The 15435-nt window shown below is 45.0% G+C and overlaps 1 protein-coding gene across 1 annotated transcript; it reads right to left on the bottom strand.

Moving 5' to 3' along the window:
• Positions 1–3325: 3325 nt before the first annotated feature.
• Positions 3326–14226, bottom strand: wdr75 (WD repeat domain 75). The gene is made up of 21 exons (XM_030343592.1): positions 14065–14226; positions 13256–13385; positions 12809–12874; positions 12265–12355; positions 11488–11612; positions 11181–11251; positions 10897–11013; positions 10571–10659; positions 10198–10356; positions 9658–9717; positions 8782–8897; positions 8242–8411; positions 7638–7792; positions 7281–7461; positions 6775–6866; positions 6564–6659; positions 6105–6274; positions 5244–5303; positions 4459–4605; positions 4060–4151; positions 3326–3832 (listed from the first exon to the last, which is right to left on the bottom strand). Exons 1-21 carry the CDS (start codon positions 14148–14150, stop codon positions 3466–3468), a joined length of 2640 nt encoding a protein of 879 aa, XP_030199452.1. The 5' UTR covers positions 14151–14226; the 3' UTR covers positions 3326–3465.
• Between the last annotated feature and the right edge of the window lie 1209 nt (positions 14227–15435).

Below are 15435 nucleotides of genomic sequence, written 5' to 3' on the forward strand. Positions count from 1 at the left end.
TCACACACTGCAAGTCGCTTTGGACAAGAGCGCCAGCTAAGTAATTGTCATATTATGTAAAGAGATAAAGATGTAGGGAGAGGGAAATAGAATGAGATATTGAGGGATAGAGATGGACAGAAATATTTTGAGAATATCTGTGAATTGAGCTGGAGAGAGAAAACCAGAAAGAAATATCTCTCAGTATTTCAAAAATAAATATAAATCTTTCCACTTTTACAGAAGTGATAGTCTGTTGGTTAGTCTGTCAATTTCTCTCGCTAAGTCAGTCAGCAAGCCTTTCTGTCAGTCAGTCCGTCAGTCAGAATATCTGGTCAAGAATGTCCCATTCCTCATCTTCACTGAGGACCAAAGTGAACACACCTTAATCCTTGAGCAAGGCACTGCACTTGACGTGAATTTGTGTAGGGGGAGATGTGGTGACCGTCTCTGCGGCTCCCCCCCCCCCCCCCCCCCCCCCCCCCACCCCTTTCTCTATCTCTGTCTCTCTCTCTCTCTCTCTCTCTCTGGGGACCAGAGGGCGAGCCATAAGGACCATCTGCCGCAGGACTCAGACCAGCAAACCAAACAGGTGCTGCCCTCACAACGGCCTGCTTCTTACCAACCTGACTCAGTCCGTCTTCCCCCTCGCTACTCCACTCTTCTCCTTCTCTGATCCCTGGCTGGCCCTCCTCTCTGAACACCTTCAGGAGCTCAGGTAGAGAGGGCAGAAGGAGGGGAGGAGAGGAGGAGAGGAGGAGAGGAGGAGAGGCCTAGCACCAACCAAGAGAAGCAGCATTGTCCGGAATTAACCTAAATGGATAATCTGTAAAACACACACAGGAAGAAGGGAGACTGAGAGAGGGAGGGAGAGAGAGAGAGAGAGAGAGAGAGAGAGAGAGAGAGAGAGAGAGAGAGAGAGAGAGAGAGAGAGAGAGGAATGCAGAAGGGAAATAGTGGACGAGTGTTTGAGACAGATGAAAGGATAAGACAGAGGGAGAGAAGTAGGGAGCTTATCCTGCAGAGACAGAAGGGGCCTCTAGCCAGGGACTCCACACTGAACTCACTGAAGACACTCCGTCCTGTGGTAGCGGGACAACTCCAGCCCCAGGCTCAGAGGCCTGCCTGGGGCTGGCAACACACACAGACAGATGTAGCCCTCCCAATTCAGCAAGCATGAATGCGCACACACACACACTCACACTCACACACACACACACACACACACACACACACACACACACACACACACACACACACACACACACACACATACTCTTACTGCGGAGGAAGCCAGACAAACCTCAGCATGCCACATGGTGTGTTTGTGTGTGATGGGGAGGGGGGGGTCAGAGGTCACAGAAGTCTTACAATGTACAAAAGCATGGCCTTAGGCCTACTGCCCTCGGGGTCACTGTCACACACACACACACACACACACACACACACACACACACACACACACACACACACACACACACACCCACACACACACACACACACACACACACACACCCCCCCCAATACATTAACACACACACTCCCATGCAACACAATGTACACACAAGACACACCACACACACGTCAGCAGGATAAAAGATTTATAGCATACAATCTCTCTCTACATATATATACACATATACGTATATATATACACATGTATATATATACACACATATATATGTAAACACATATATATATATATATATATATATATATGTATACACACATATATATATATACATATATATAAATATATCTACACATATATGCACAAATATATATATATAGATGTTACACATATATATATATATATATATATATATATATATATAATTTATATATATTTATGATTGTGTGTCCGGTGTGGGCTAACATCAGTGAGTGTCGAAAGACACAAAGAGAACTTCACATCTCTGATTAAGTCATGATAGATTGTCCCCATATGGCCTGGCCTTAAGTCCTGAGTGTATGTGCATGCGCGTGTGTGAATATGCATGTGCGACTCGCTCAGGCTGCAGAGTCATAAGTGTGGCATAAGTGTGTGTGCATCTGTGTGTCTTTGTGTGTGTGTCAGTGAGTGTGTGTGTGTGTGTGTGTGTGTGAGAGAGAGAGGCGAGTGTCAGGTCACCTAAGGTCAGAGGTAATAGACCAGAGCAGCTCCCAAGGGACCTGAGGCAGCTGCTGATCTCGACACACAAGCACGCACTTACGCGCACGCACACACACACACACACACACACACACACACACACACACACACACACACACACACATCAGCCCATTCTCTCCCTTAATGAGGGAGAAATAAGAGTTGACTACTTGGTTTTAGCATTTTTTCTTCTTCTGCATTAAGAGAATATCATTTATAATTTAGGTAAATTGTGTTACTATTGTATAATATATCTCCGATCTTACATCAAAGGTAGTCTCATAACTTATTTGAAAGGTTTTGCAACCTGTCTTTCAGTGACCATGGAGCATATTCCATGACATTAACTGCGTGTAATAAAATATAATGATGCTCCAGTTCAGTCCCTCACCCTAATGTGAAAACTTCTAACGCTGAATAACAAAGGTTTTAGGAGAACTAATAACATTACATAAATCGAATATTGCAACAACCTATCACTAATATTTCTGATCTACAATTAAAATGTGGTTAATGCAATTGTTAACAGTGTTAGGGTTTCTTCCTCGGCCAAAAAGTTATTGTTGGTTATTGGGGAACCAAACTAAGTATTCCCTATTTAATTGGACTAATTAAAAGGGATAAATAAATCAGGGTAAACGGTTCATGAATAATCTCAGAGAAGACTGAAGTATTGAGACAAATCAATGTTATAATCGTAAAGTTCCTCAGTTTAGACACGCAGAATTAGCCCATCTTTTTGCCTGTTCGTATACACAAGACCACACAATGATGATGAACCGTTTACGCTGCGAGTGAACCAATTTCGCACAGCACAGGGGTAAGTGTAGTCATCCGACGCCACTGCAATGTACACTGCACAGTAGTAGTAACAATGCAGTACAAATACAGGACTCAAATAACTATACTAATTAATTGCTAGAGGTATACATTCTATGCAGTGGAGTCCAATTTTCTTTTACACTACCATTCCAACTCATGCTGATGGATAGAATAAGCAATGCCTGATAGCTACATTACAATAGTGCAACATTAAAGTTTTGTAACCAGCTTTGAACAAGTCTGGCTTGAACATATTGACCTAGGTGGACCTATATCTTCATGCACACAAAATAACCAACATTTGTAAAATATGTTTTAGCTGAATATGTAAAGATTATTTACCAGCCCAAAAAACAAACACCATATTGACACTTGGTGAAAAAAAGGTTCATTTATTACAATTTGATAATGTCTGGTAAATGTTTGAGTGAGTGTTCATATGTTTGTGCTTATATATAAATATGTGTGCGCGTGTTTTCCTCTGTGCGTGTGTCTGGACTGTTTCTGCACGGTCATGGGTTGGTGGTTTCGACCATTGGTTTGGTGGTTTTGACCATCGGTTTGGGGGTTTTGACCATCGGTTTGGGGGTTTTGGCCATTGGTTTAGGGGTTTTGACCCTCTGTTTCGGGGTTTTGACCATTTGTTTGGTGGTGTTGACCACTGGATTGCTGGTCACCAGCCCACGGATCCAGCTGTAGTCCAGCTTCTTCACCCCCCTCAGTTCCCTGTGCTCTGCCTTGGTGAGAACGGGGCCCAGCTTGGCCCCCGTGTCTGAGCTCTCATGCTCCGGCCTGGGGGGTACGGACGCACCCTCCTCCTCGGAGTCTTCTTCCTCCTTCTCGCTCTCCATTTCCACCTCGGTGGGCTGTTCCTCGTCTCTGAGGAGACACATGGAAGAGACGCATGAGGACATTACATGATTTCCCGGTGCAAGATTGGGAACGCCAAAGTTCCAAGATTCGCCCCAAAGGCGGCTATCATCTGCCTCGTCATTACACGGCACACTAACGACTTTTTACTCTGTCGATTAAAACTTTATTAATGGTAACAAAAGTTGCAGGAACGGTGCATATCAAACATGACAGTGGATGGTGAGCTTTATTACCTGCTGTCGGAGACCGAGACCAGCAGGGAGCTGACAAACATGGAGCAGAGGATGGAGGTGGATGGGAGGACATGGGACGGGGTGTGGAGGAGCTGGAGGCAGGAGCAATAAAAACGGTTATTATTCATGGTCGTTATAGAGAAATATTGATGACTTTGTGTTCAAAATTTCCTTGAAAAAAAAAATAATAATAAAATCCTTCACTATTTTGCTTTTAGGTTTCACAACTTTTTACACAGACAATGAAGTGACATTTAATGAAAGTATTATTTTTTGGGGTTATAATGCAAATGAAAAAAAATATTACTTCCACACAGATAGTTGAGTTGGCATCTACAATATTATATAAAACTAAACAGAAAGAAGAATTGAGTGCACATCGTCGCCATGGTCACCCACCTCCTTGATGGCCACAGAGCCCTGTGGAAGCAGGTTTCTGACTCCTGATTGGCTGCTCAGTATGTCCCTCTCTTCCTCTTGCCGCTTGCGGTGCTTCCCCAGCAAAAGGTAGAACGGCGTCATGGCAACGCTGTCATCAATCGTTGGCTTAAAGGGGTAAAAAAAAGAAAATAAACATGATTAACGGACATATTCACTCCTATAATGTTGGGCCAAATAGGAATGGGGGGAGGGTTAATGTAAACTTTAAATGCATTTATTGAAACCCCAAATATACAAATGCTTATCCGATTTTGGTCATGTTTTAGGGTAAACAACGTGGTGGTGGAACACAGCATTAACGATAAATGATGTAACACGCATTAGCTAACTTAGTTGTGATTGGCCGGTGAGCCCAGCCCAGCACAAGCACGCAGCAAAATCATGCGCAGCCCGGATGACAGGGAGATAAACAGATAGGGCCGCTAGAGAGAGAACAGGGCCAGAAGGAACTTTATGGATTTCAGAATTTCTTCTTTCCACTGGCCCACCAAAGTGGGGTCCCAGTTCACCCCTGCAAGACTCACAATGTTTAAAAAGCGTGTGTATGGCTGATAAAGAGATCAACCATCCATATTCCACCGCCCATTCTACTGTCTACCTTTTGTTAAACATTAAGTCAATATTGATAGAACTAAGGTCATGATAGCGGACAATGTGAGAGCAAACTGGGAGATGAATAAACTGATAAACAACAAACATGATGTATGCAAAAACTCTTGTTTATGTTTTTTGAGGACAGCTACCTGTTTGCTCAAAGCCATCAGTCGCTCCTCTTCGGGCTTGGTCAGGAATGTCAACAGCTCCTGGAGACGGAGAACACAACAGTTACACATTGAGCTAAACATAAGTAAGTGGGTTATAAGTAGTTGGCTTAAAAATGTGCTCTGGTAACTGGTATCCGTCTGAGCAAAAGGCAATCAGACTCAATTCTAAAACGACAAAAATTATTTACATTTCATATTTTTCCGTCACACTGATCAATAGGTTAAAATTAGGCTTGGTTCAACTACCGTTCCACTTATATGCGTTGATAGATAAAGTTATCAAAACCGATACAAATTTTAAAACTAAAGTATCTTGCGAAGGATTGCCCAGTGGCTAGGCTGCTTTTCTCCTCGCCCAAAAGTCACCGGGTTCAGACCCCAGTGTCCACAGCTCCCCGAGCAGGATGGCCCTTTCCTACCGGCTGCTTCATGTCATAAATCTGAAATAATGGCCAATCCTTCTAGACAGAAAATCAAGCACCCTTCCCTCGCTTCTCCTGGCCATGGCCAGCGTCGCCTAGTGGCCAACTCCGGTATTGATCTCCGTATGCGATCGAGCGTTGAATAAATCTTGCTCGACTAATACCGTCTGATTACGCACGCTACTTCTCGGTGATGAGGGAATCCTAACATACTTCCTCTAGTAACACGCAGCCTTTAGTTTGGTGTCCTACTGACGCGCATGCTCCCGATCCCAGCCCCAAACTCAAAAAAAAGACATCTTCTGCTGCCTTTTGCGGTCTAGGGAGGACGGCCGGGTTGGGGGGTGGGGTGTATTCAGTTCTTGTAACCCAGCCATGGTGAGGGGTTGACCCGGTGCGGGCGCGGCGGCGGCCCTACCATGTTGTGGGTGAGGAAGTAGAGCTGGGAGCGGTTCAGCCACTGGCTGCTCTCCTCACAGCCGTCCAGAGGCTCGTCCCGGGGGGCGAACACGGCCCGCGTCACCCGGCCCGTGCACAGGGCCTGCTGGGAGAAGTGGGGGCGCGGCTCGCTGGGTCGGAACACAAACACTACGCACAAACACGAGGTTTGGTTATTATCAACTGTATTTTCAATAATTGTCGATAATTTGACTTTAAATTGTTGGAATTTCACGTTTATATTTTGCATTTATATTGCTTCTTTTCATATTCATTGATGTACATTGATAACTTTGTATCAGAGCAGAAAGGACACTTTACTTTGTCCCATGCCACTCACATATCCCCTCTGGGATTAAATAAAGTCAATTGTGTCTAATCTTGCTCAAAGGTGGAGCAGAGTGACTAGCAGTATGGGGGTCGCGTGTGCGTCTCTCACGGTCAGTGGTCTTTTCCGCGCCACAGAAGGCGGCGACGTTTTCCGACAGGGGGTCAGCCAGGAGCAGGCTGACGTCCAGGGCAGTGCTCCACTCCACTGCAGGAGACGGAGATCAGGGAGAAGGAAGAACGGTAAAAAAAAAAGACTTGAGGAGCAGCAATGGAAATATGGATATTTTCGATGGTTCTTCACACAAGCTTGTGGTTCTTACAGGAGCAGGTGAGCAGGTTCCAGCAGCACAGGTTCTTGTCGGTGGCGCCCAGTAGGTACTTGGAGCAGCTGAGACGCCCGAAACACAAGTCCCTAGAGGTGGAGGGAGAGAAGAACCCTGGTGTGAGTCGTCTGGCGTTACTCCGGTCGACCACAACTCAAACACAACGACCCGGATGTCCATCCTGAAGGCCTGATGTACTTCAACCAAGTGTCGTGTTTTTCAAAGACAAAATGGCAGCACAGAAACTGAATAGAAGGGCTTCCATAGACGCTGTCTGTGAGGGGTTTTAGGCTGAAATAACCAAACTTTTCCCCCAAAACACAGCTGCCTGCCATTGGTCAACAATACCATGTGACCTACTGAGTCTCGTCTCACTGCGACTCTTGCCATCACTCGCGTGTTATGAGGCCACAGCCCCTGCAATTATCCCCTTGTAGACAGCATTAGGCCGAACGGACCAAGTTTGTGAGTGAGTTAGTGAATGAGTGAGCGCGTGTTCTTACTGGATGGCTCCTGGTGGTTGCGAAAGCGTGGTCAGCAGGTCCCAGGAGGCGGGGCTCCACACCGTCACCACCTCCTTGAAGCTGACGGCCAATAGGGAGCCGTCGGCCGAGAAGCAGCAGCACTTGGGCTCCAGGCTGTGATAGTCTCCCACAAAGTCACAGGACCAAGACGCCTCCTCATCTGAGACAGAGATAGCAAAAAATGTTATGACTTTCCATGGTTGCCTCAAAAAACACACAAAGATGGGGTTGTACTTTCCAGATTCTGACTTCCTGACTTAATACCCACGTCTGTCTAGGACCCCGACCCAAATGTAAAGAACCGGCGACGGCTGCGGCCGGGACCAGACTGCTTACCGTCGGAGGGGTCCGGCTGGGTCAGCTGCCAGGCCTTGAAGTGTCCGTCCAGGCTGACCGAGACCAGCGTGGTGCTGTTCTGGCTGGAGGGGCTGAAGCAGATCTCGCTGATCGGGCCGTCGTGGGGGGCCGAGATGGTGGTGTTCAGCACGAAACTGGACATGGGGCGAGAGAAGAGCCGGTAAGAACTGGAGCAGAACTTGATAGAACAGCTAAGGACCAGAGCAGAAACCTGCAGAGAGCAGATAAAGGTTTGAACTAGAGCAGTTAACTGGCGAGAACCGGGGCTGGTTGGACGAGGGTTTGGAGGTCTCATCTTCTGCATTGCGTAGCGTATAGGGTATTGGATCCGCAACACACAGTATTTGTGTGTATGTACAGAATGTTTAGAAAACAACATTCATACTATAGTGCTGTTTTCTCAATAATATGCACAGGATTTAGAGTGCATGGTAGAATAGTGTTCTGTTGTGTAGATTCTGGGTAAAGTATCGTTAGTGTACGCTGTCGTTTTCTACTGTACCCTAACTGTGGTGAACCGCATCATATATTAGCACTAGAAGCAAGAGGCACGGTGGTGTGCGGTGTTCCGGCGTGATGCTACCTCTGTGTGTGCTCGTCAAAGGCCCACAGCTTGAGGCTGATCTCCACCTCCTTGGCGCTCCTCTGCTCCACCGTGGCCAGCCAGCTGCCCCGGGAGTCCAGCGCTGCCTTCACCACCTCAAACTGGTCCAGGTTCGACTGGTTGATGTACTCCTGCTGCACGATGTCCAGCTACACACACACACACAGACAAACACACACACACAGTCAAACCCTGTCCATTGTTGATTGCCTTCCATTTCATGGAAACGATCGTGGTTAGGTGAATCAACAACGTAAATATTTGGTTGGTTGCCATTCTATAGACAAGGGTTCGTCCACAATGTCGTCCACACAGAGCAAATAAATAAATATTTTTTATTTTATTTTTGCGTGCGTAGAGGTTTTCAACTACTAGACAATAGCTGGACCCTTCTCCAATGTGTGAGAGTGCTGCCCTCTAGGGGCCACGCTGGGGTTTAACATGCAGCGGCCACTCGGTACACAGGGAGGCGTCCATAGCGGAGAGGGGGTGCGTAGGGCGGCCGCGGGGGGTGCTTACGTTGTACAGCTGCTGGTCGCGCTGCAGGGAGTAGAACTGCAGGTGGCCTGGCTTCCCGTTCAGTACCAGGGCCTTGGTGCGGGGGTCCACCATCAGCGCCGTCTTCACACCGTCACCTGGGGGCGATCCAACAACGATGGGAGGGGGGGGTGAGGTTAACCAACATGTCCACAAGGATTTAGACATTGAGCAGATTTATCCAAATTGACTTGGAAATATTTTGCATAAATGTAAATAATGAGTACCGGTAGGTAGGTGGGATGTTATGGACATCTTGCTCATTAAAATTACAATTAGGGCATTTAGCAGACGCTTTTATGCAAAGCGACTCACATCGGTTAACACACATTGAAACACCGACGCAGAGTCAACCATGCAGGGCGACAGCCAGCTCGTCAGGAGCAGTTAGGGTTAAGTGTCTTGCTCAGGGACACATCAACACGCTAGGAGGAGCTGGGGATCGAACTAGCAACCTTTCGGTTACAAGACTACTGCTCTACTTCCTGAAGACAACTGCTCTAGCTAAGCCGACCCTTTGGCTCATGCATGCCTACGTACACCCTTAGAAGTGGACTTGCCTGCCCCCATTGGTCAAAATACAAAATTATATTGCTCACAACCATCAATTTAAACTTTTGTCAACCGGGTTACGATCGTTTGACCCAAACACGATCGGTTGAACTAAATATGAAGCAAAATAAATTGAACGGCTCTGTTCACCAAGATTTGACCTCGCCTGCCATCATAATATAGAAATGTACTTAAGGTCGGTTTAGTGAGTGTAGGTCCCAAAAGACACACGGCAACAGTCTTTTGGGTCCCGAGAATAAACTGTTTGCCTGCATGCCTCCTACAGACAGCCCTGGACGCACTCACCGTGGACCAAGCCCTGGATGACAGCAGACACCTTGGTGCAGTTCTTGATGACCGTGATCTCTGTGGGGGGAGAGGGGGAGTAGAGGAGGTCAGTCATTTAGTTGTAGGGTGCTGAACGGTTCAGCCAGGAAAATATCAGATTACATGTTATATCTTTGCTACTTTCAGTGTCACTAAAAATAGTACTTAGACAACCCTGGTCTTTCACTATGACCTGTTATATTAAAAACTGATTTTTGTTTAAATCTATCGCTCAAACTATCCAAGTGATTGTCCAATTTATTTTTAAATCATTTTCATTTCTAGTTCTCTCGTCAATTCCCTAGAATCACAGATTCAATCCATTATTGAAATGTAAACAACTTAATGTACATCTTTTTTAACTATAAATATCACCATTCATATTTGTATTTATAGCTATGTTTATATCACTATATATAACCTCAACTTTAACAGTTGTTGCTTGCAGTACAGAAAATCCTTTACACCAAAGGATGTAATAGCATCGAGGTGCGTTTGATGCGAGCTCCGGTGACTCACTGTTGTCGGTGTGGGAGGTGCAAAAGAGCGACCCGTCGGGGGACACAACGATCTCTTTGATGGAGGACCCGAGGCGGGGCAGGAAGTCCTTTTGACCCTCCTGGCCGTAGCGCCACTGGACCAGCACTGACTCCAGACCCCCACTCAGCAGGTTAGTACCTGATGCCAATGCACACAAAGACAATCCCACCACCACCGGTTTAAAACAGACAGCAACAACCAAGTGAAAACGTTTTAGACAGAGGGAAGCAATACAACCCCAAACAGGAAATAATCGAACATATTTGTTCCTTGTGTTTTGCAGGTGATGAAATAACTACATAGCAAAACCTTTAGATTTTAGTAAGGGTAGTGTGTGCATGTGCGTTCCTACCTTCTGGGGTGAAGCAGAGAGCGTTGACCCCACTGTGGTGCCAGTGAACCGTAGAGAAGGTGTACTCCTTCTCCTGGTTGAAGTTTCTCCTGCACAGACAAACGCACATCTCAATTTACAAAGCCGGGATGCAATCTAATTTATTATGAACCTTGTTGGAAAGCTAAGTTGCCTGAATGACGCAACTCATTTAAACACACCACAACAACATCAGAGTTTACTCATTATAAAAATGCATAACATATCCAGTAAATCTCCGGCAGATAATATATGCTTATGCATGTGTGCGCACGTGTGTGTGTCAGGGTTTCTGTCATGGTCCTCACCAGAGGCGGATCTTTCCGTCGCCGTGTCCGGTAGCGATGCAGTCATCTTTGGGGTGGCAGGCCACGCAGGTGAAGGCGTTTCTGGCTGCCATCTCACCAGAGGTGCCCAGCGCAAACCTGTTGGGATTCGAACCGTGGAAGGACACGATGAGAACCATCACGTTGAACGGCGCGAGTGTGTGTCACTATTAATTTAGGTATACACATACAGGATATTTTTTAACTCAATGTTTATGCATTCTTAAATCAGCATGTCAACTGTTAAATGTGCGTAGCTTACTCACCGGTAGAAAGTCTTCTTGTTCAAGAAGTAGACATGCAGCACATTATCTTTAACAGATGCCACGTATTCCCCCTGCGAGCACAGTGCACACGACGTTAAGTAATCAACACAGAGGTAGATAATACCATAACATAGGTGCATATAACATTGGTGCCCCCTACTGCACCCCTCACAATTGTTACGTTTTCCTTAGAGCAATGTTACGGGAAAATACTGAACTTGCACATCAACATAGTGCACCACCCAAACACAGTGTGTGAGTGAGTGAGTGAGTGTGTGAGGGAGTGAGTGAGTGCGTGCATGCGTACCCCTTGGCCGAAGGCGATGCACTTGGGATCGGTGCTGACGCTTTGGAACACAATGGTGTGCCCCTTGACCATCACATGCTGCTCCACACTGGGGGGCAGGTTCAGAGAAACCAGCCCAAACTTCTCTGCAGGGGGAGACGCAGCATGTTAGCATGTGGTTAACACCACTCTCGTCTGTAGTCCATCAACTCATACTGTAGCAAATGGTCCTTTCAAAGAATGGGGTGATGAATCCCATTATTGGAACACTAAAATACATCTCGTCTCTTAGTGGTTAGGGTTCCTGACTCTGATGAATGGCTCTGGGTTCAAACCTGCCATGTCTGCAGCCTAACCTGTATGCATCCATGAGCAAGATACCCAAACCGCTAACTGCTCATTGATAACACGCAACTCAAATACTAGGCAAGTCGTTCAGTGTTTGCTAAAAGGACTAAGTTGCATCATTGCGAGAGTTCTACTAAAGAGAAAATTTGTGTGACTGGATGAAGTTTAAAGTAGTTTCTTTCTACAGTGTCCAGTCCACACACATTGATTTTAAACCTTTAGACACATTGTTATAGTTTACTACTATTGGCATAGTTAGTGTTTTTCAATAAACCCTTACACTAACCAACTCCAGCAACATGATTGGTTAAATATGAAGTGTAAGAAAGTTTAACCAAATTTGACCCTGCTGCCATCAGAATTGTGAAACTGCAGTCAGATGGATTTCTACTGTAGATCATAAAATGCAGTGTGACCAAAGAATCCTGCAGACATTCAGGTGAAACTTACCCTTCTTGTTCCTCTTTACTGGCATCACAAGGAAAACGTCTCCTTTTGCAGAAACATGCATTGACAAGATGCGTCTCCTGACATTGTAGGTCTGGGAAATAATTACAAGAAACAAGACTATCATCCACGGGTTCCATTTCAACTGAAATGGCCTCACGCCATGAAAGTTATTCTACAGGATTACCAAAGTTGCAACCAATGAAAACAGGGCAAGACTAGGTTACATGAAGGATACACCATGTTCGTTATTGCTAAAGAAAATTACATCCAGTAGTCTATGATTACTAATGCGATGAGCAATACCGTGATTACAAGTGAGCATTTACAAATAAATAAAGATACATAAAAAAAAACACTGCTTTTATTCGATACCAGTGTTTGTTTAAATGGGGGAATAACTTCTTGAATAACCAAAGGGAATTCCAAGACAAAATCATAAATCGTCGTAATTACAAAAAGTAGAAAGTACAGTGCTTTATAAGTTACTGCAATGACCAGGGACTGAGTGCAAAGTAGAGGGAGTTTTGAGGTGCAGTAAGGTTACCCTAATAAGGATGCCATCTGTGAAGTCCCACAGCCTGATGGTTCCATCCTCTGAACACGAGAACACCTGCGAAAAACATGTCGTAGGGATGATGAGTTGATTTATATTCTCTAAAGCGCATACGAGTTCAGTTGAAACCGTTGGATTCAAATAAACAAAGTCCAAAGTTAGTAGTGACTGTCCTGTTCGTGATTAAAGTCTAAATGTGTAAGAGGGGGCATATGAAAGGTAAACTCAGTTTCCCTTTCAAGATTTTAACAATCGATGCAGCACACACTGCACTGACACATCTTCAAGTGAACAGATATAATCAAGTTGAAAACACACATCTATTCAGTCTTAATTCCAAGTCCAATGCAGAACAGTATTTTCTCTTGTATTTTCCATCTGTTTCCTATGGTGTTTGTCTGTGGATCAGAATACCTGAAAAGCGTTGCTCAACCTTACCTGGAGGTGGTTTGAGGGGTTGAGGACGAGCCCTGTGACCAGCTCTTTGTGTCCCTGAAGGTGATGGATGCATTCCTCCGTGGATGTGCTGAACACCTTTATGCACTCACCCGACACGCAGATCAGGAACCTGGGGGGAAACATCTAAATTCAATGTGTGTGGTGTGTGTGTGGGGGGGGGGGGGCTTCCTGAGCAAGACACCCTCATATTCCTCCTTAACGACTGCTTAATTTCTTTATTGAAGTGACTGAGCTAAGACACTGCAAGTTGCTTGTTACGGCTACACATTTATAGTAAATAGGCAGGGATCGACTCCCGGGTAAAATGTTCTTGGTTCGGAACCCAATGTACACTGTCTACCTTTTGGCAACTTGCGCAAGAGGTTTATCTCTATCCTACTCCTTGATGACATGTACAGTTACCTGTATTCATCAACAGCTCTTGCTTTGCTTAATTACTAGAGAGTAGCCTACGTGGTCTGGTGTTAGGGTGATCGAATCCCGGGCAAAACGTTACTGGGTTCGATCGTCATGTCCGCAGCCTCACCATCAATTCAGTTATATGCGATCAATAAAGTAGTCTGGCAAATGACTAAATATGAATAATAATATGAAGCCAAATTAAACGATTAGGTTGACATAAATAACGTTACAAACGTCCTAATGCCGGGGGAAGGGCTACTTTCCTCGCCCACCAAATGGGGCCCCTTTGGTAAACACTATTGTGCAAGCCTCAAACAACCGCGTACATCACACAAACTATAATCACCGTGATCGTACTGTTAACTCGATATAGGAAAAACACGTACCTTGAGTCTTGAGTGATCACAGGTGCTCTAAAGTTTATTTTGCTTCCACCTCTGTGGACCACGCGTGTATCAGCGTGCGCCACCATGTTTCACCTCTGACCCATCAGTCCCGTCTGCTGTGCGTTGGTCGGCTGGGAGAACGATAGACTCACAGCGCCCCCTATGGCACCGGCGGAGTGGGCCACAGGACCCTCGCCATGGAACCTCATTCTGAGGGGACGGAATAAAGAAATTAAAATAAAAACAATAAAAAAAGAAGAAACTAAATATTCAGAGGTTTCAAAATCATGAATAGAAATTCAAAGAAAACAAACGTATAACTTGTTATAATATAATCACAATTACCAAATAAAAATAACCTCCTTCTCGGTTCTTCTTCTATTTATCAGCCCTGTGGTCTTCAGAAAACAAAACAAATCCTACGCTCCAGCTACAACACAAAGTTGAGTCTTCATCATTGTCATATCAATCTCCACCAAATCAGTACGAGGTCCTCCGTCCTCTTCACTCCGTGTCACAGATCCTCTGAAAGAACCCTGGAGTTGGCTCGGGGGCGTCACCTTGTGGGCAGATAATGAATCTCCCTATGGGGGTTAATAAACATTATAAAAAGTTGAAACCAGACTTTTAAAGTATATTAGCCCACATATAAATTAATACATAGATAGATACAATTAGCCGTTATCATATATCTTTAGTAGGCCTACAACTATTTCACAAAAATGACAACAATTTCATTCCAACAAATAGACACAGGATTTTAAATATTTGCTAGTAATATGTCCATGGTATGCATCTCAAATATGGCCCTCATTCTAATTAAAAAACCAGGGACCCCACTTTTAGACAATATATGGCCATCATGGGCTTCCTTGAGCGCCATGTTAAGGAGAGGGTGACATCCAGCAATATGGATTCAGAGCAGGGAGATTATAGCCAGGATAGCCAGGAGATAGCACCGGAGATCTTGGCCCTGCTAGCGCCCATGATGTCTCCCCAACGAGAGGTAGGCTACTGGTAGGCCTATAACAAAAGCTAGCCTAAAACATATGCTAAAAACATACCCTAACATACTAGTGTCTTGGCTGTGATGAGCTTGTGCTAAAGGAATGACGATTTGATGATGTAATTACCCTATTAAAATTTGTAAACAGACACACATCATATAAGATTCCTTTTATTTAACCTTTATTTTTTTTTCAGGGAAGGCAATCGAGAGCAAGACCTCTAAGTATTTTTAAATTAGAAGATGAGGCATGCATGTATAACACATCTAAGTAAAGTCTTCCTGTTCAAGATTGAAAAAGAAGACTTGTTTCTGTATACAAATCTACTTTTCCCTTAAGGTTGTTGTTAGGTGAAGCCAGATGC

Source organism: Gadus morhua, chromosome 20 (genome assembly GCF_902167405.1).
Source record: "Gadus morhua chromosome 20, gadMor3.0, whole genome shotgun sequence".
NCBI lineage: Eukaryota > Metazoa > Chordata > Actinopteri > Gadiformes > Gadidae > Gadus > Gadus morhua.